This window comes from Choloepus didactylus, chromosome 8, assembly GCF_015220235.1.
Source record: "Choloepus didactylus isolate mChoDid1 chromosome 8, mChoDid1.pri, whole genome shotgun sequence".
NCBI classification, from domain to species: Eukaryota; Metazoa; Chordata; class Mammalia; order Pilosa; family Megalonychidae; genus Choloepus; species Choloepus didactylus.
In genome coordinates, this window is record NC_051314.1 from 113516190 (window position 1) to 113536627 (window position 20438).

At 37.5% G+C, this 20438-nt stretch overlaps 1 protein-coding gene across 1 annotated transcript in view; it reads right to left on the reverse strand.

Moving 5' to 3' along the window:
- AEBP2 (AE binding protein 2) overlaps positions 1 to 19695 on the reverse strand; it is an 87835-nt gene extending 68140 nt beyond the window's left edge. Inside the window, exon 1 of the mRNA XM_037845638.1 lies at positions 18832 to 19695. Coding sequence (XP_037701566.1) covers positions 18832 to 19496 — 665 coding nt within the window. The 5' untranslated portion in view covers positions 19497 to 19695. The remainder of the gene's footprint in view (positions 1 to 18831) is intronic.
- Between the last annotated feature and the right edge of the window lie 743 nt (positions 19696 to 20438).

A 20438-nucleotide genomic window follows, 5' to 3' on the forward strand; every position in this document is an offset into this window, starting at 1 on the left:
AAGACATTCATAAAAAGTCACTATTCTTTTTCATTAGAAGCATTATTTTTCAGTAAAAATGTTGCATATGTTAACATGAATGGGTTCATTACATTAAAATAAATTAACATGTCATTACATTAAAATAAATTAACATGTTTTTTTAAAGTTCTCAGTTTTAATTTCTAATACCAAAAAGAGTAAGAAACATAGCCTATATACTATATAAATAGAAAGTTTTTTAGTTTACTGAATGATTTTTAAAGACAGCCAAGGACTGTAAAGGGAAGGCTAAGTCTACCTATAACTACACCTCGGAGTCACCTCCAGAGAACCTCTTTTGTTGCTCAGATGTAACCATTCTCTCTCTAACCGCAACTCTGCATATAAAATAATTACCCATCCCCCTACTTGGGACATGATTCCCAGGGGAGTGACTCTCCCAGGTAACCTGGGACACAACTCCCAGGAATGAGCCTGGCCCTGGCATCGATGGATTGAGAATGTCTTTTTGACCAAAAGGAGGAAAAAAGGGCAACAAAATAAAGTTTCGGTGCCTAAGAGATTTCAAATAGAGTTGAGAGGCTGTCCTGGAGGTTACTCCTATGCAAGCTTCAGCGAGATATGCCAAATGGTCAAAGTGTGACAAGCCCAAATCAACAGAAGTTCCGAAAACCCTTAAAGAATACCCTGGTGCCTATCTGAGACTCTCTAAAAGATTCACTCACTAAGTTTTGTTTTTTTAAACACTCATTAAGTTTTCTCTCTCAGAAACTTAAATCCTCCAGAGTGTTCCTATACCAGATAAATCCCAAAACACAGAGGTAACAGCTTCTTCAAGAACATCAACCAGATGCATCCCCCTTTCCTATAATGTCAACACCCCTTTTCAACATGAACAAATTAGGGTGATCACTGCCTAGACATCTCTGAAGATCAGGAAAGTGATTAAGCTAGAGGAAGAGGTAGCAACAGACAAGATAGAATTTAACAAAAGATTATGAACACTGAATCTTTATACAAATAATCTGGTAGTTTCTAGGGTACTAGAATAGCTAGAAGGAAATAACTGACATGGTGGAACTATAACATATAGTAAGAAATTTGCTCAATGGCTACTTGTTAAATTATACTTTGAAAGTTATCACATTTCTGTATATATGTTATATTTCACAATAAGGAAATAAATGAAAACTGTGGAACTGTAACCCATAACATTCAATGAAATTTGCTCACTACTTTTTAAATCATACTTGGAAAGTTATCACTTTTCTGTATATGTTATATTTCACAATAAAAATGTACAAAAATAAAAATAAATAAAGATAGCTGAGGAGTCCTAAGACCAAAAAGTTTTTGAGAGCTACTGATCTGGACTAGACTGCATCTGGAGCAAAGCCTGAATATTTCTCTGAAACAGATTGCAAAGTGTATGTTTCTTACCTGGAATATTCTGATGGGGGGGGGACCAAATTACTTTATTTGGAGGAATGGTACAAATGAAAGAATATGGTAATGTTGATACAACTTACAGAAAAGGTAAATGCAAACACAACACATGTGCACTGTCATGTTGACCAACCTAAGGCATAACTCCTGTCATCACTGTTTTGGGGTGGGGGAGGGTTGCACCTTGTCAAAGAGATACTCTGCTTAGTCAGATTCCGCACGTCCCCATCTTGCACAAGATGGTTATGTAGTCAGCCAATTCACTGATGGATTTTACCTGCTCATTCAGGTAATGAGTCTCAGTGAAGTCACCCAAACGGGGGTCGTGTTTATCAGTGTCCAGCTTGTGCATTACCAGGGGTGACTTTGTCACCCTTTATCCCCCAAGTGTAATGCACAGTCCATGCATTCAGGTTGCTCTCCCTGTCATCACATTCTGGTTTCTTGGGCATCTCGTTGGTTCTGCAGCTTTGTAAGCTTCTCAGTATGTTCCCTCTCTTCGTAAGACTGGTGAAGAAAATATCTGACAAAGTTCTTCAAAGCCATATCATCACAGCCAAATTAGTAAGGTATCAATAGGCAGACCTAAGACACATAGAGCTCCAAGTTGATCTGGTGGCTGAAGGCACCCTCGGAGATCTGGTTGTGGTTCTGATGTTCCTGCAATGAGGATGTGGTCATCATGGCCAGCAACAGAGGAGGCTGTGGTAGTGGCCATGCTGTGTTGGAGCAGTGGCAGGGCTTTGGGGCTGGAGGAGGGCCCCATGAAGATGGGGCAGAAGGCTGTCTGGCACCATAGGCCAATGATGAGCACCAGTAGCATTTCAGGCACTTTTGAAGCAGGAAACCGAGGCTGCCCTCTGCAAAGATGTCTGGCCCGATTTTACATTGACATTAACTGTTGAATTTGAAATTTACTCCATGGCCAAATGATTACGGGAAGACTTAAACCTGCACACTTCAGGTATCTGTGAGGAAATTCATGTTGTTGTGGAGTTTTTCCTTAGTAACTATGGATCCCTCTCTTCTCCCCCCTTGCCTTTTAAATGGGTTCTATGCCAATGAACTGTCTAACTTTAAAGGAGGGTTGAGCACAAGGGCATGAAGGAGATAAGGGTATATACTTTCAAATAAAGTTTAATTTATTCTTGACTCTCAAAAAAATTAGAATAAAAGAATTTCAAAATTTCTTATAAATTTGTTGACGATTAGTAAGGCTCCGCACTGGTGTTTCCCCATCCTAAGTTAGGCCTCCATGTGTACTTCATATAAAATTATGCCTGTGAATTACACATCTAATGCCTTAAAGTATTCTAATACTCACATTTACTTGCTGCATGTTTCCTCCTCTTCTTTGGGACTAACCAGGTATGTGTCAAATGATACAATATTAGGGTTTTAGTGTTTAAATTTGAGATTCTGGTCATTTTGCATCTATGATATGAAGTCAAGACAATTAAGTCATTACGCAATGGTGTCTTTCAAATAAAACAGCCACACCAATAATCCCCTTTCACAGCTCTAGAGAGAAAGAACTACTCTGTGCACAGAGACTGTAAGACAAACTGCCTATATTTGCATATTAGATTTTTAAAACTAAACAACCAAACTAGAATTTTTTAAAAATGTTAAAGCCGTGTCAACCACATACTCCTATTTCAAATTTAAATTCATCTGAAATGCCATACTGTTCTTATTGGCTGATTTTATAAATTTATGTTAAAATTTCAAACATATAAAATAAATTCTAATGAAATACAATTTTAATGTGTCATATGCATTGAAGTTACATATAAACATTCACTAGGAAAAGTTTCATCCATTACTAAAAGTTCATAAATTTATTAAGATTGTATATTTTCTCAGTAACCAACATCAAAACTGCCAATTACTAACAGTGAAATGGATAACACTTTTACATTAAAAAGTTAGAAATCACTGAGCTATATTATATACAGTAAAGTGATCGAAAGGATATAATGCACCATAAACATAAAAAGAATATAGTAGAAAACCAGGATGATTAAGAAATCTAACCACTTTTCTTCAGGATCTAGAAGTTATAAATATATTTAATCTGAGGTTCCACATAAGAACCACCCTAATCTCTAACAGATCAAGGCTTTTTCATTTTTTTCTAACAATGAAAAATACATAATCTTTAGCAATTCTTCAATTCAAACTTTATACCTTAATTATTTTTTTAAAAGTATTCCATAATTGTAATTTTTCAAGAAAGGAACATGTTTTTCCATACAGAATGAAGAATGTAACAGGAGATATACAGAGACAAAAATTCTACTGGTTAGTAAAGGATATTTAATAGAGGGTCACAGTGAGTATTTAAAACTTACTTTAATTTAGAATTGGTAACTTCATGGATTGAATCTCACACACAGCCCGCCAAAGACAAGTTAAAAGTCCTAACCTCTGATCCTGTATATCTGAATCCATTTGGATCTTTGAAGACACTATTAGTTAAGTGAGGCCAAGCTGAATCAGATTGGTCCTTAACCCAGTATGACTGGAGTCCTTATAAAAAGAGGAAATTTGGACACAGGAGACAGACAGCCACGTGACTGAGGTAAACACTGAGTTACAGACTGCTGACAAACCACCACCAGGAATGCTACAGTAAAAGTATGATCCTAGCGACACCCTGATTTTAGACGTCTAGACTCCAAAACTAAGAGACAAGTTCCTGTTGTTTAAGCCAACAAGTCTGTGGTACTTTTTTAAACAACCGTGGCAAACTAAGACATTTTTTAGCTTTGGGTAGAAACAAGTATAAATGGTTTTTCAAAGCATCTTAATCAAATTGTAAGTAAACACACCCATACAGAGGGCATTCTTTATTTTTTTAACAAAGTAAGCAATCCTGTGACTAATAGTTGATGATCCTTTCATCTGTAATAAAATTCACACTCACTACTAGAATGAAGTACAAAGCATTTAAGATCCTAAATTTTGAAGTCTAAAGTTGTATAGATGGTATTCTACAACTTTAAGAGTGAAAACTCTACCTAAATTTTCCATACCATTCCAACAAAAATTCCTTTTGTTGGAATGGATTATAATTATGTATCCTGCTCTCTGATCTAGGCATGGACAGAGTAATTGTAAGCTTAACTCAACCAGTTAACAGAAACAGGTATTTCAAAATAAACATACTGCCTGCCTATTACATCTTATGACAGTCTGTTGAGGGAAAAAAAAAAAGACTATCATATGTAACTTACTATATCAAATATGTAACATACCAGAAATGTAAGGTACTTTATTTAAAGCTGAGTTGCCACCCTTTAAATTAACAGCTAATACTTGTTGTTTACTATATGTCCTCACTGTTCTACATACGCTCATGTCAGAATGTGTTTTCCAAAGATGGCCAGACAAACATATCCCATCCTCCATCCTTTTATGGGCCACAGACACTCTTTCATCAAGAGGTAGGATGATTTCTCCCCTTGAATTTGAATAGGCCTGTGACTAACACAAAAGTGATACCACAAAACTTCCAATGCTAGGTCATAAAAAGCAACTTAACTTTCAACTGTCCCCCCACTCACCGCCCCCCCCAAGATACAAAGCTTGGGAGCCCTGAACTGACATATAAGAAATATGGCTCCCCTGAAGTGGCCATGTTGAAGGGATCCAGTGAACAAAGTACACAGAGCTTGAAAGAGATGCCAGCTTGACAGATCTCTAAGAGATGGGTACTATTAGTCTCCTCATCTTACAGACAGAGAAACTGAGACAAAAAAAAAAAAAAATTATGTAACTTGCCCCAAGTCCCACACAACTCCGAGGTGCAAAACAGTAATGCTAAACAATTTAACTGCCACACTCCTATACATTCAAGGGAGAAATGTGAGTAAATTACTGATTTAAATAATAATGAAATGCAGTCTATAATCTACATCAAAATAACTGACTCAGTTTCATTTAGTGTCCATACTACACAAGCAGAAGTTTCTTTCGTTCTGTACATCCATAGAGCGCGCGTGCACGCACACGGGTATTTAATATTTATATATAATGTGACATCTTTAAATCTGATTCCTATAAGTCAATTTGCTTAATAAAAAATTAACTCAAGGTCAATAACAGAAAGCAACAATATCTTCTGGTAGAATGTGTCCCAAATTTAGAACTTAGGCCATTTAAACAGATAAAAGCCAACAACTTCAACATAAAATCCAACTCCAAATATTCATTCCAGGGACAAAGGCACAGTCACTTTACTTTTTATTTATGAAGGACAAATACTGCCATGAAACTAGTCTTAAGCAGGATTAAGGAATTTAGACCACATCAGTTTTCTGTACGGTCCCCCTGGTTTTGCTTTCTGATCTGCTTTGGTCTTTTAGGTCTTTAAATTCAGAGACAATTAGAAAAAAAAGTAAAGGAAAGAAAGTGCCTATTTTATTACATACACACACACACACACACACACACACACTCTCTCTCTCTCTCTCTCTCTCAAATTAAATTTCCCTAAGACCATTCTATTCACCTAAGGTAGAAAGAATTCTGCTCCCTTAATATTTCATACTATGAATCACCTATAAATCTCATTTAAAGTAAGCTCCCAAAACTAGCTTAGCTAGGGTCTTACACATTGTAACTGTTCATATAATTTTTATAGTGACAAATTTAAGTAGGATTTTTAAGGCAAGTAAAATATATGGCTTTATCACATTGAAATAATCATAAAAAAGTAATTGGGAACCCACTAAAAAATCATTACCCAAAATCAAAATATGATTATTATTATTGTAATTATAAGCTATTATCACTCTAAATTTTAAAAGCTAAAATGGATTTTTCTAATCAAGAAAAAAAACTATTCTCTAAACCCACAATTATTTCCCTGAATAAAGACAAAAGATTTTTTTCCTAAGACCTAGCAGCATTCACTAAATTGGCCAAAGGGGACTTCACGCAATAATGATGAAATATAGCCCATGGAAAACAAGTAGCCTGCATTGTTATGTCACTACCATGTACTGTGCACATTACTTTAAATTTGTTTCTCAGTTCTAGTCTATTGGCCTTTAAGATTACTCTACCCACATTTTTCATCCAGTTTAAGAGATCAATAAGCAATTATCTTCAAAAAGACTAATAATAGCAACATTCTACTCCAATACGATTACACTATGAGGAGTTATCTTTCACCTTAAAAAAGATTTCCAGAAAAATGTCTATATGTGAAGATGCTATTTAGAAAAATCTATGAAGGACAATCCCCATTTTATATAGAAGCAATCACATATTTGAAGGTTCTTTAAAAAGCTGATGTCAAATCATGAAAATGATTTGATTATATATGATTTCAGTAGGCACATTTACGACAAAAAATGTTTATGGTAGTGAAGAACACCATATGTTTAAGGAACTAATTTCCAAGATAAATTTTAGACTTCTAAAAAATCTATTACTGGAGGGGGGCTGCAGATTGAGTTCAACCATGTGAACACCGAGTCCATCAAGCATGCCTACGTAATGAGACCTCACGTAAACTCAAGACACTCCACGTCTGATGAGCTTCCATGATTGAGACGATACTTCTCTGTGCTAGGAGGGTGATGTATTCTGACTCCATGTGGAGAGAACATGGAAACTTGCCTTTCAGAGACCCTCCCAGACCTCTCCCTATGCATTCTTCTTTTGGCTTCTTCTTATTTGTATCCCTTTGCTAAAACAAACCTTTAATCCTTTTTCCTTCTTCGTGCTGCCTCACTCCTTTATTCCTCATGCAGAAAAATGGAAGATTCGGCAACACCAGTCCCTGGAATTTTTCTCATTTCTGGGGAAATGCACCACAGTAAATCTCAGGATTGATGATAAGTTTCTGGGAAGCTGACAGAAGAGGAACACCATTTATATTTTAAAACCCCTTGAGGAGGCTGCCATGATCAAGATGGTGGAGATGCTTCAGGGCTTCATTCATCCCCTCACAAAAGTTTTGAACCAGGAAGAACTGGCAGAAACATCTTTCTCAAAGCTACAGAGAACAGTTAAAGGACTTCACCAGAACCAAACCAAGAAAAAGGCTACTTAAGCAGTAGGATCTCATGGAGCCCTGGAAGGTACCTCTCCCACCCTCAGCAGCTCCGCAGTGGTCCTAGTTCTGGAGGGAGGAGAGTGTCCCTCGTGCAGGAAGTATGTCTGGTCCAATCTGTCTAAGTGGCCTCAGGCACTCACCATCCTAGAACTTACCCTGCATGTTGGAAGGCAGGCTTACCGAGCTCTCCCACAGAACAAGGTCTCCTACAGAAGCCCGTGGGAGAGCAGTCAAGAAGTGCTGCCTGGGGCAAGGGATTGCTGACTGCAGGACAAACAGTGCAGTGCCCAGAGTGTGAGGGGACATTCAGAATGGGGAATTCCACGAGCACATACACATGGCCAAAACAAGAAGGATCAACAATGCCCTTTTGCTTTGGTCTTCAACTATTCTCCAAACTTGTACGCGTAAGGCCTGAAGGACAGCACTTGCACAGATCAATCTGCAAGGAATAGGAAAGGTGTTTTCCTTTACACTCTCGTGTTTTTGTGTGTGCGTGCGTGTGTTTTGTTAGTCCCTGGCACCCAAGAAAAGCTGCCGTAATACTAGCTGAATCACAAGGCTTGAGGAACAGATGCCTCAATGTCTAAATTCCAGTGATAACACATTAAAATACCAAAATGTCCAAAATTCATCAAGAGATTACAAACACAAAGAAACAGGAAACAATGACCCAGGCAAAAGAGAAGATTAAAGAACTAGAAACATCAATAAGACCTGGGATATATGCAGACAAACACTTTTAAAAAATGGTCCTAAATATGCTCAAAGAGATAAAGGAAAACATGGACGAAGAACTAAAGAAAATCAGGAAAATGATGGATGAACACAAAGAAAACAATAAAAAGAGGGAAATTATGAAAAGGAACCAAACAGAGGTGAAGACCATAGAAACAGAAATTAAAAATTCCCTAGAGGGGTTCAACAGCAGATTAAAGCTGGCAGAAGAAAGTATCAAGAACCAGAAGATGAAACAAGCGAAATCGTTCAGTCTGAGGAGTAGAAAGAAGAATGAATAAAAAACAGAGACTGAGGAATCTGTGGGACACCATCAAGCGTACCAATACATGCACTGAGAGAGTCCCAGAAAAAAAGGTATAGAGAAAATATTCAAAGAAATAAAGGCTGAAAACTCCCTAAATTTAACAGACACAAATATACATATCAAAAACACTCAACAAACTCCAAACAGGATAAATATTAAAATCAAACTGTCTAATGCCAAAGATAAACAGAGAATTCTGAAAGCTTCAAAAGAGAAGCAACACGTCACATACAAGGGAGCCTCAATAAAATTAAGGGCCAATTACTCATCAGAGACCATGGAGGCAAGAAGATAGAGGGATGACATATTTAAAGTGCTGAAAGCAAAAAATTGCCAGCCAAGAATTCTACATCCAACAAAAGTTTTTCAATAATGAGGGCAAGATTAAGACATTTCCAGATAAACAAATCCTGAGAGAGTTTGTCATCACTAGATCAGCCCTACAAACTAGACTAAATAGAGTTCTGAAAGTAGAAAGGACAGGACAATAGATAGGAGCCACATGAAGAAATAAAGGTCTCCAGTGAGGGTAATGACATGGGTAAATATAAATGCCAGTACTATTGGAATTTTGGGTTGTAAATTCCCTTTGTACTACCTACAGGATCTAAAAGGTGAATGCATAAAATGTAATGATAAATCAGTGGTTTGGGACTCATACTGTATAAACAAATAATTTGTGACAAGAACTACATAAAGGTGGGGGGACAGAGGTGTACAGGAATATAAATTACATAAACTATTGAAGTGAAGTTGATATCAAAAGCAAACAATCTTGTGATAGATTCAGGATGTTAAATTTAAGCCCCATGAAAACTACAAAGATGATACTGGAGCATATCAAGCTCATAGAGACAGAAATTAAGAGTACAGGTTGCCAGAGCAGGGAACAAGGGAAATGGGGAATTAATGTGTAATGGGTGTACAGTTTCTGTTTTGAGATGGGAAAGTTTTAGAAATGGAAGGTAATGAAAATACTGCCATATTGTGAATGTGATCAATATTGTGGCTGTGGTATGCTTGAAAGTGGCTGAGATAGAAACATTTATGCTGCATATATGTTCCTTCAATTAAAAAAATAAAACAGAAGAGCAACTACAGAGACAATCACAATTAAATGCAATAAATGATCTTAGATGGGAACTAGCAAGAGAGAAAAGGCTCAAAGGAAATTGAGATACATGAAAAAATTGGAATATAAACTGCAAGCTTTCTATCAATGTCAAATTTCCACCACACTTACGTGGTAACATAAGTGAATATCCTTGTTCTTAAGAAATGTATGTAACCATATTTAGTTTTAAGCAACATCATGTATACAACCTATACTCAAGCATTCAGAAAATGGACTGATAGATGGAAGGATGAATAGATACAATGATATAGCAAATGTGACAAAATGTTAAAACTGGTGGCTCTGGGAATCTGAGAGGAGGGTAAGGGTATGTTAGAGCTCTCTGTGTGGGGTTTGTATTATTTCTGTAACTGTCCTTTAAGTTTGAAAGTATTTCAAAATAAAAATTTCAAGGCAAAAAATCTGATTCATCCACTCAGTACTTATATAAAAAGTAATGACAAATATTTTATAATTTAGAAATGAACTAATAAATGTTTTCACTGAAAAATACTACCCTTTCAAAAACTTAGTGTTCAACTGGTAACACTTCACCTTTCTAGAAACTCAAAATATAAATGAAAATCAGAAAGCAAGTCAGAGACACGAAAATTGTCAGATTAAATAAGTAAAATGTTAATGAGTCTTCATTGCCCTGAAGACTGAACTACAACACTTAAAAAGTTAACTTTTATAATTCATCAAGTCTTAAGAAAGATCTAGGCTACATATCTAACTCTTCCTATATTACAAATGCAGACAAGGTGCAGATATATAAATGAACTCATATCCACAAGCTACTGTCTGCGAAAGACACAGGTTGAAAATTAAAAGAGCCATTTACTTATACTATTTTAATTAAACCTCCCTGGTCAATGTTTTTAACTACACAAATAGGCAATACAGTACTTAAGGCCATGTCTAGACCCAGGACCTCTTACGAGCTGTGTGAACTTGGGCAAGTTATAAAATCTGTGTTCCTCATCTCATTAGGTTGTTGGGACTGTACAAAGAACTTAACTTCTTAAAATTTCTTCTATAAGCTAAAGAAAGAGCCTCACAGATTCTTAAGCAGACTAGACCAATAGTAGTTTTCTCCTAAAATGCCATATAAATTTATTTTTTGTTGGAGAACAAAAAATAAGTTGGGGAAATCTTTCTTTGAATTATTCAAATAATCACAACTTTTTTCAAATAATGCTTCCACTTTTGCAGTTAAAAAGAACTGGGAAGATATAAGACGGAGAATGGTTCTCTTTGACATTTCAGGCAGCCACACTAAGGACAGTGAGAAAAGAAATATAAGATACTCCAGTTCCACTGACTCCTATCCATTATTTACCTATTGTTCTGACTTCCATGTAGAGGAGTTACCAACTCTGCAGCAGAATCATCATATTTGAACTCCAAATTACCTTGTATTTAGTCAAAAACCCTCAATTTTTAAGAAAAAGAATCCATCCATAGTCCGAGGAAATTAAATGATTTGCCAAAGTTCCAGCAGGCAGTTCTCTAGTAAAGTGAGGACTAAAATAATGATTACTTAATCCCACTGGAGTATTCTTTCCACCATACCGCATGAGAGTGGGAGGATAAATGACTGTGAATTAAACACAGGCCTAGGTTCTTTACATATGCCATCTCACTTAATCCTAACAATAAGATATTGCTCCTATTTTAAAGTTGAGGAAATAACTTCTAAGAAGTTAAATTATATTAACCCAAGTCTTTCTGACTCGAAGGTCCATGGTCTTTCACTACCCAATGTTCCTTTAGTTATTTTAGTGATCGGTGTGTCTGGAAAAATAAGGTAAACTATTGTTCAATTAAGTCCTCAAGAAAAACTTTCGATTCAAATAATGACAATATAGTATTTTTCTAATAGACCACTCAAAAAATTAGCTTTTCTTTCCATTCAGTCTCCCAAGCATTAAGACTTTCCTCCAACCTCTATCCTAAGCTCAAGTTTTTTCATTTCATACCTATACTACACTCCTAAAATTTCCTAACTGGTCTCCCAGCTCCCTAACTTCCCTTCTCTACCTTTGCCACATATGATTAATTTTCATGTAATACATGAGTTTCATCATTCATCCAAAATATATTTAAAGTGTGCCCAGCCTGTGCAACAATAGAGCAATGATCAAGACAGGTGTGGTTCCTATTCTCAGGGAGCACAACAATCTAGCAGGAGAGACATACAGTAAACAATTACCCAAATTATGAGGAAGGACTTGGAGTGCCAGTAATGCGTCTAACAAAGGATAAGAAATAGTATGCCTGAGAAAATGTTCAAGGTGAGACATGAACATGACTAGGAGTTACAAAGACAGAAGATGGGGTGGAGGCAAAGGAATTTGATTCACAACTCTATAGTGAGAAAAAGATGTGCACCCTTGTGCTGGCATGAAAGGCCCCACTTTATCAATTAATTCTTATTTCCCAGTTGCAGTGTAGATCCTCTGATTTAGGCAGTAAGTCTCCTAAACATGCCAGGATCATTACTGTCTATATATTTCAAGTAGACTTGATAGAAACCTTTCTTCATCATTCACCCAACCCTGAAGTCTAGTCCCACTCTCCCACTAAAATTTAGGCATTAACTATACAATACTCTGCAGTTTTAATTTTAATGCACTGTCACAATTGACAGAAAAAAAATAAAAACTAATGCAATCATCTTTTAGTCTTCTCTTTAAAAACTAAGCATCTGGGGAGGTACCATCACTAAACAGGGTAAACTGCTAGTCACAAGTAAATGCTCAATAAATGATTTTTTAATTATCTAAGCATTTTCTCACCTCCTATTCATGCCCAAAACTGTCTATTTAGTTCTAACACCAATATAATTAAGCCTTTCACAAATGCAAACTATTAGTCATAAAAATGTGGTTACATCACTGCAACTCTCCACTGCAAATCTCCATTATCATTAATGGAGAACATATTCCAAAGCTTTTTACTAACAACAACAGATCAACTACATACTATAAACTATTAGAAAACAAAAGATTTAATGAGGCCTTTTAGGCCAACCATAGAAGAGACATACATGTTAAAATTTATTACAATGTAGACTGTGTAATGAAATATTTTAGTGTACCATATCCTTTTGCAAGTTTCTGTTAACACTCATTTGCAGATACCTGTCATACATTTAACACTTGGTATAGTATTTCTTGGCATTCCAAATGTTATACTGCTTCATAATAATAATAGATCATTACTCACTATTATCAGTTTATTTGTGCAGGGTCTCTCTCCCCAACTAGAATGGGAAACTATGAGGCTTTGTTTTATTCACTGCTGTTTCCCCAGCTAAGTGTACCTGGCACATAGTGTCTAAATGCTTAAATTGTGTGCCAAATATATAATAATATATATATAATCCCCATAACAATCTTACTGGATAGGAATTATTACTGTCCTCCTTTTACAGATGAGAGACCTGAAGTAGTAAGACATTAAAACTTGAAATAAATTTCCCATGGTAACCCAGCTTAAGTGAAAGCCAGAATGCAATCCCATACATTCTGACCCAGATCTTGCTTAACCATTACTCTCCCTATACTTTCTTCCTCCTTAATTTACATTTAACTTTGGTAAAATGTTAAAGTTTATACAGCAAATACTTCTAAACAATGGTTATTAAAAAAAATGGTTATTAAAAAAGTGATTATCCATTTCAGATTTTCCATACTAATATTTGTTTTTTAAAATATGCTTTTTACAGAAATTTACAATTTCAGAGTTGTCCAATCATTTAATAAACATTATGTACCTCTGTATCTCCTCTAAACCAGGAGTTAAGTTAGACCAAACTATTTGAGAATCGGATAAAAACTGGTGACATCTTCTCAGAAAATGTCCACATAAAATTTTGCATACAATCTCACGGGCCTCGGTTGAATGCACCACCCGCCCACTCCAGATAAAGTCTCTTCTCTAAACATAACCAAGTATTATGTTATAAAGAAAATAAGAGTTATATACTACAATTTTATCAATAACATTTAAGCAAAGGCATACTGAAAATTAAGTACAACTACTGAAAATCTGAAATGCAAGCAATCAATGTTAATTATATTTATAAATTATCCTTTTTTAACTGGCAAAGTTGGAGAAAAGACGACTTGAAATGCATGACTACCAAATACAAATACAAAGATTCAAACAAAGGCACCAATTTCTGGCCCTTAGTTTGTATTTATTTATACAAATTCAACTGCTGTTATTTAAATTTAGTGCTAATAATTAATTGAATACTAAACATATCCAAGGTACTGAGTTAGGAACTAGAGATATGTGAATGAAAGTGTCTGTGCCCTCAAAAATACTATTTACAACAGCAAAGATGAACCAAACATTCAAATAATACGGATGTTCAGAACAGTTCACAGTGTTTTTTAACAGAAATTGTTTTATTTGGACCTTAGAACATTCTCATGGTAATACTTAACCCTATTTTGTACTTTAGGAACAAAGGCTCAAAGTTATTACTCTAAACCATAAGATATGTAGCAATACTAAAATTTGAATGGTGTCCTTTTACTCCAGATTAGACTCTTTACACTGCAATAGTCTACATCCCTCAAACTACAGAACAAAATCATAAAAGTATTACAAAAAAAGAGAATACAAATGTACGAATTAAAAGAAAACAAGAAATTAAAACTAAGTTTAAGAAGGTCAGCAAAGGATTCACTGTGGCATTTTGACCGGCTTTGAAAGGGCTGTTTCAGTCAATAAAATTTTGAAGCAACTATCATGTATCAGACAGTATAAATAAAAATAGGAAAAGTTTGTTTATCTGCTAAGTAAAGATGAAAAAGAAAAGGAGAGCAGGTATATTTAGGTCATAAAAAGGCACTGTAACTTCTTCCTTGCTCTCTCAGATCACTCTCCTGGGGTAAATTAGCTGCCAAGTCATGAGGACACACAAACAGCCCTATGGAGATATCCAGTTGGCCAGTAACAGATGTAAGTGAGCCATCTTAGAAGAGGATCTCCAGTCCCAGTCAAGCCTGTTGGAGCACTAGCCAACATCCTCAACGCAATCTCATTAAGACTGAGCCCGAACTACCTAGCTAAGTCTCTCCATTCTCCAACTGTGAAACAGATGTGCATTACCTTAAGCCACTAAGTTTTGGAGAAATCTGTTACACAGCAATAACTAGTACAAAAAGGAAGATATGATATCCTGTGCAAGAAGCTACAGCAAAACTTACACCTTTAAAAGTCTAACAGGCAATATGCAAGATGGATCCTTCTGTGAGAACAAGCCTATATGGGACAAGGAATAAACGCTCACCCTCACACTTCTACTTCTGACAATACCTGGTAAAGGGTCTTGCATTCAGTAAACACCTGCACAGCAACTGATTCAACAAAGTAGTCCTAATGTTTCTTTTTTATATTTATTTATTCATATTTTCTTTACTAGAGAAGTTGCAAGTTGACAAAAAAATCATGCATAACAATGTTTCTTAAAAGTAAAATGGCTTCTTAGAATCTCTCCAGGTAAGTTCAACTCTGAAATCTCCATTTTTTATAATTGTTTTGTTTTAAGCACACAATCATACCTTCCTTTATTGAAAGTTATCAATGAAAACTGAGACCTACTAGAAACTCTTTTTCCTGAATTTAATCGAAATGAAAGGGTAGCTAAAAGAGGAATTCTGAAGACTATGAACAGCTGCTTCAGAGCTGAAAGGGGCAGCTAGTGAAAAAGAAGTCCCATCATGAAATATGAGCAAAATATTACTTATTTTTCATAAACATATTATATTGCCTCAGCCATACAAATCCTTAATAAATCTTAATCACAACCCCAATATGCAACCTTCCAGTATTAATCTGACTCAAAAAATTTAGCCTCTATATTAGAAAAAGATCTTCACGATCATACTACTAGAAAAGTCAGACAACATAAGCCAGTTCTCTCATGGGCTCGCTATGTCGAAGTTTCCAACCTACAAGACTGGGAGTCCAAGCCTTCGCGTGCACAAAATGGTAAGGGTCTTGTGGCCTTTGCTGACCATTAGTTTACATACTACATGCTCTTCCCTTACAACCCTCCTCACACATGCACTTTTCACTTGACATCTGGATTTATCCAAAACGGCTAAGTGGTCAAAAGTGTTCTTAGTTTTTTTAAAGTAAGTCATGATTTATATTCTAATTGAAGGAAAAACATGATATAACCTATATTCAAAAAACCGTAAAATAGAGGGTGTTATATATCAACTAACCTATCATATGAGCTGATACTTTCATGCATAATCTGATTCAATAGCCAGAACTAATTTGTGAGTGAAAACAATTTTACAGGCATTTTAAAGTCTCAAAGTCTATTTAAATGTTAATTTAACATTTAACATGAAATTATCCTAAAGGAAAAAGTTGGTAACTTTTGGACAAGTAGTTAAGCTTAAGTTCAATGTAAAAGAAAATCTAGTTTTAGTTGTCTTCACATAGCTAAATATTCTCTCCAAAGAAAATTCTATTACCTTTACAGTCTAAGTCAAATTATCTAACAGTTTAAGATTTTCCAAATGCATCAAAATAAACATGCTTACAGACTTAACCTGGTTTTGAATAACTTTCTCCTGGGGAAAATAATGTTTTTCATAAAGTGTCATTTAATCATTTGCTGTATCATTCACTTTTTACCACACGACACTTCTAACACACACTTGTAAATGACACAAAGTGAAAACACCACCTGAAGTTACACCTCTAATATCTCAATCTTTGCTTTTAATTCATCTTATAAGAGGTAACTTAAAAATATTTAAGAAAATCCAACAAACTCTAAAGCTTTTCAAATAAAATCAAAAGTACCATCTAAAATCAAAGTGACAGAAAAACTGAATAGACCAAAGTTCTACGGATATTGTATTACCTCAAATATTTTTAAAAGCACTTGAAAACCACCGTATCTTTCAATCAGTTACAAAAACAGAATTCCTACCATGAAATCAATCTCTAAAATCCCTATAGATTGGTGTAATCTGCAAGACAAATTATAAGAATTATGAATCCTTTCCAAATTAAAACAACTCCAGGGAAAAAAAACCTCAGAGGCAACAAGGGGACATTTCAGAAGTTCAAGACCACCAACCCATTTCACTACTTATCTAAGGCATTTTCATACAAGTGATAAATTGATTACCCTAAAGTAGTATGTAAAAATTATCACAAAATTTTGTAACCTATAATGTTTAAGAATTCTTTAAGAAAAGAAAGTATGCTTACTTATCTAAGTTTTAATCACTTGACACCAATCTTACTCCTATGTCGGATGATGTAAAAATTAGATATTCAAATGAATTATCCCCTAAATATCAAATGAAACCAAAACTCATACTTTCTGAAATAATACTTGGCCAACAAGCCTCCTAAGGAGATGCAATGGAAAGAAATTAACTTAAAAAAAGACAAAATCTGCCATACACAACTTGTTACTGAAGGTGAATTATTCTAGTTCTTGTGAAGTGGAAACAACAGGGGACTTGGGAACCCTTGTTCACTTCTAAGCTAAACTGTACTCAACTTGCTTCTTCACCTAGGAAATGAACGTCAAAATAATATCTATCTTGCATCAAAGCTGAGGATGAAATGACTGAGACATTTAAACTGATCAGTGTTAGGCAAATGTGGGTGTATGTGTGCATATTCAATAAATACAAGGAATTGTGGCAAATGCTGGTTGTATCAACTTACGTCAACTTTCCAATATCTGGTGATATCAGCGAAGGATATAACAAAATGTTAAATAGCCCATGCTTTACTATGCAGTTCACAAATAATTTTTAATTTTCTTGAGGACCTTCTCCTTCCTGCCTAGGCAGGAATAATTTTTCAATACAATTTTTCTAAGATTTGTACAGTCTATTTTACCCCTTCCAAATTGTTTTAAGCAAAGTAAACACGGAACAGAATTTAGTGCTAGATTTCCCAAATATTCAGACGTTTGTACTACTTGTAACATTAAAGATAAAGTTTTTACTTTTATTAGTTAATAATCAAAATCCCTGCGAAAGAACTTTAGAATACGTAAACTTTTAAATCAAAACCAATATTGATTGTTAAAAAACTACTACTCCTCAAAACATTAGATGGTCACAACAAATGCTAACATACTTTAGAAGTATAATATGCATGATGCGGTTCTCTTTTTTTAAAATACATTAAAAACCAGTAAATTAAAACATTAAGTTTTCCAAAGGGATCAATGTAATGATTGTTAACTGAAACATACCTTTACAAGCTTTCTCAAAGGTCCTGAAAATATTGGATGTATTTTTTAATCAGCCTCCACATTATTCCTAGCAAGCTTTCGAAAATGATACTCATTCCTTCAAAGGCCTCTCCCATACATGACTTAGTATCGCCTAAAATCGCGCCTTTCACTTTGAAGCATTACTATAAAAAGATTTTAAACGGTATACTACTACGTTGTACCTTCAAGACTGTATTGTTAGCATTACCAATCTCTTTGATTCCACAAAGTTATTTTAAAGGACATTATTCTTTCTACAATAATTTATGTGTTTTAAACTTTCTTCCAGATTTGATCACAAAATAGGAAAGATGAGTAAATAAAATCATGTCAGAGACCACATGAGGAATTTGGAAAGCTTTGATTAAAAGAATACAGATAGTCGTGTGTTTTTTGTTTTTTTTTTTAAGTAAAGAAAAGTGATAATTGGGGTCTCCTTCCCGAATAAGGAAGTTATTTTAAATCCATGCGAGACCAGCCATGTTGGAAGACACTTGCCAATTATAGTTCTGACAAGTGTTCACGAGCACGGTTAGGATGAAGCCAACCTTGTGTACCAAGGTGTACATCAAGGGCTCCTTCTGCTCCACCAGGAGATCAGGACCTGTTTGGGGGACTGTTTCCAAGTTAGAGCTGTCCTTAGGTCCGTAAAGAGTACAGAGCAGGGGGGAAGAGGGCGGGGAAAGGAGAGTTGGGGGAAAATGGTCTTGAGAGTTATAAGCCGCTATCCGCTGCGAGAGGGGCGCGGCGGCAGCGAGCGATTTCCGAGTTGAGAGTCTGGGGGAGGGGCCGAAGGTTTCGGGAACGCGGGGATCTCAGCGAAAAGTCCCCTTGAGGGGCCCAGCTGTGCAAAAGGACACAGGGAAGGAGAGATGCTTCGGTGCACTGACCTGTCCTCCGAGTCCATGCGGCTTAGGGGCTCTCCATCCGACGACATCTCCAAGCTGCCTCGCCGTCCCCCGGAGGTCGCGCTGCTTCCGCCGCCCCCGGTCCCGTAACCCTCGTCGCCGCCGCTAGAGACGACGCTGCTGCTGCTGCTGCTGCCGCCGCCCCCGCCGCCACCCTGGCTGCCCCGCGGTCCCTTGGGCTCCTCCAGGCCCTCCTTGCCGTCCCCATCCCCGCTGCTGCTGCTGGCGGCGCCGGGGCTCAGCGAGCGCGTCTCGTCGCTGCTGCTCCCGCCACTGCTGCCCACCAGGCTCTCGGCGCTACTCTCCTCCTCACCCCCGCCACTGCTGCTGCTCTCGTCCTCCTCATCGTCCTCCTCTTCGTCCTCGTCCTCCCCGGCCTGGCTGGCGCTCTCAGGGCTAGGCTCCGACATCGTCTCCGCCTCGCCGCCCCCCACTCCGCCGCCGCCGCCCCCACCACCGCCACCGCTCAGGAGCAGTGCCGCCACCGCCTCGGCCTCCGCCTCCTCTTCCTCCTCCTCCTCCTCTTCTTCCTCCTCTTCAGGGGGCTCGGCCGGACCCCGCGCCGCTGGGCCAAGGCTGCCGGGGGGCAGAGGGCTCAGGCGGGAGAGCTCCTCCAGGTCGGCCATGTCGGTGATAGCGGCGGCCATGGCGGCGCCTGCTCCTCCTCCTCCTCACCGCCGCCGCCGCCGCCTTCTCCCTCTCTCGACTCTCGCTCCCTCGCCCCCTCCCAAACGCCCAAAACTCCGCCGACGCCGCGGCAAGAGCAGGAGGAGGGCCCGCGAACTGCGTCAGCCTGCACACGCGCTACGGAGCCCGCGCGGGGACAGGCGCGCGACTGCGCGCACTCACGCGGAGACAGCTGCGCGCCTGCGCAGGCACGAGGTGACGCCTCCCCAGTCCACAGGTTCCGCGCCCCCGCTTTCCGCGTGCTCAGAGTTTCCTAGGGGTTCTCCCACGCTCTTCGTCGCAGCCCAGCGGGCGGGACACGAAGAACGAGAACCCGAAAGCTGATCGGGGATTTCAACAACCCTCCGAGTTGTCACGACAAAGTCATTCGTTCCGGGGGTGTTTGGGGAGTGTCCGCTGTGTACTGGCGCTGAGTCTGGGATGAAGCAAGTCACTGGCCTTTTGAGAAGTTAAGGTCTACGGGGAGAGGCAATTAGAATGAAGAAAAAGAAACAAGTTACGAAATCCATATGCGCAACATAGAGCCACAGGTTTAAATCCAACCTGTGTTTGAATAGTTGTAGTGATGATGAGATCATAATCTCAGAGCATCCATCCTTTAGGTTTGAGAACTTCAAACTTCCTAGGTCAAGCTATGCACATTCTTACGCAGTTTTAAGATGGCATCTACATTTTTCCAGCGTGTTACAAATACTGGCTTCTAAATAAAACCGTCACCCTTTTCAAATATATGCAATGAACGCTTACACCATAGGGATTTAATGCCCCCAATATTCACTTTTTTAAAATACATAAACAATCTTCTTTTACACTGTAATTTTCCACCTTTCCTTTATCTTTTGGAACTCATATTCCCCTCCAGAATTTTATTCCAATAAAATATTTTGTCTTGTATTGATCTC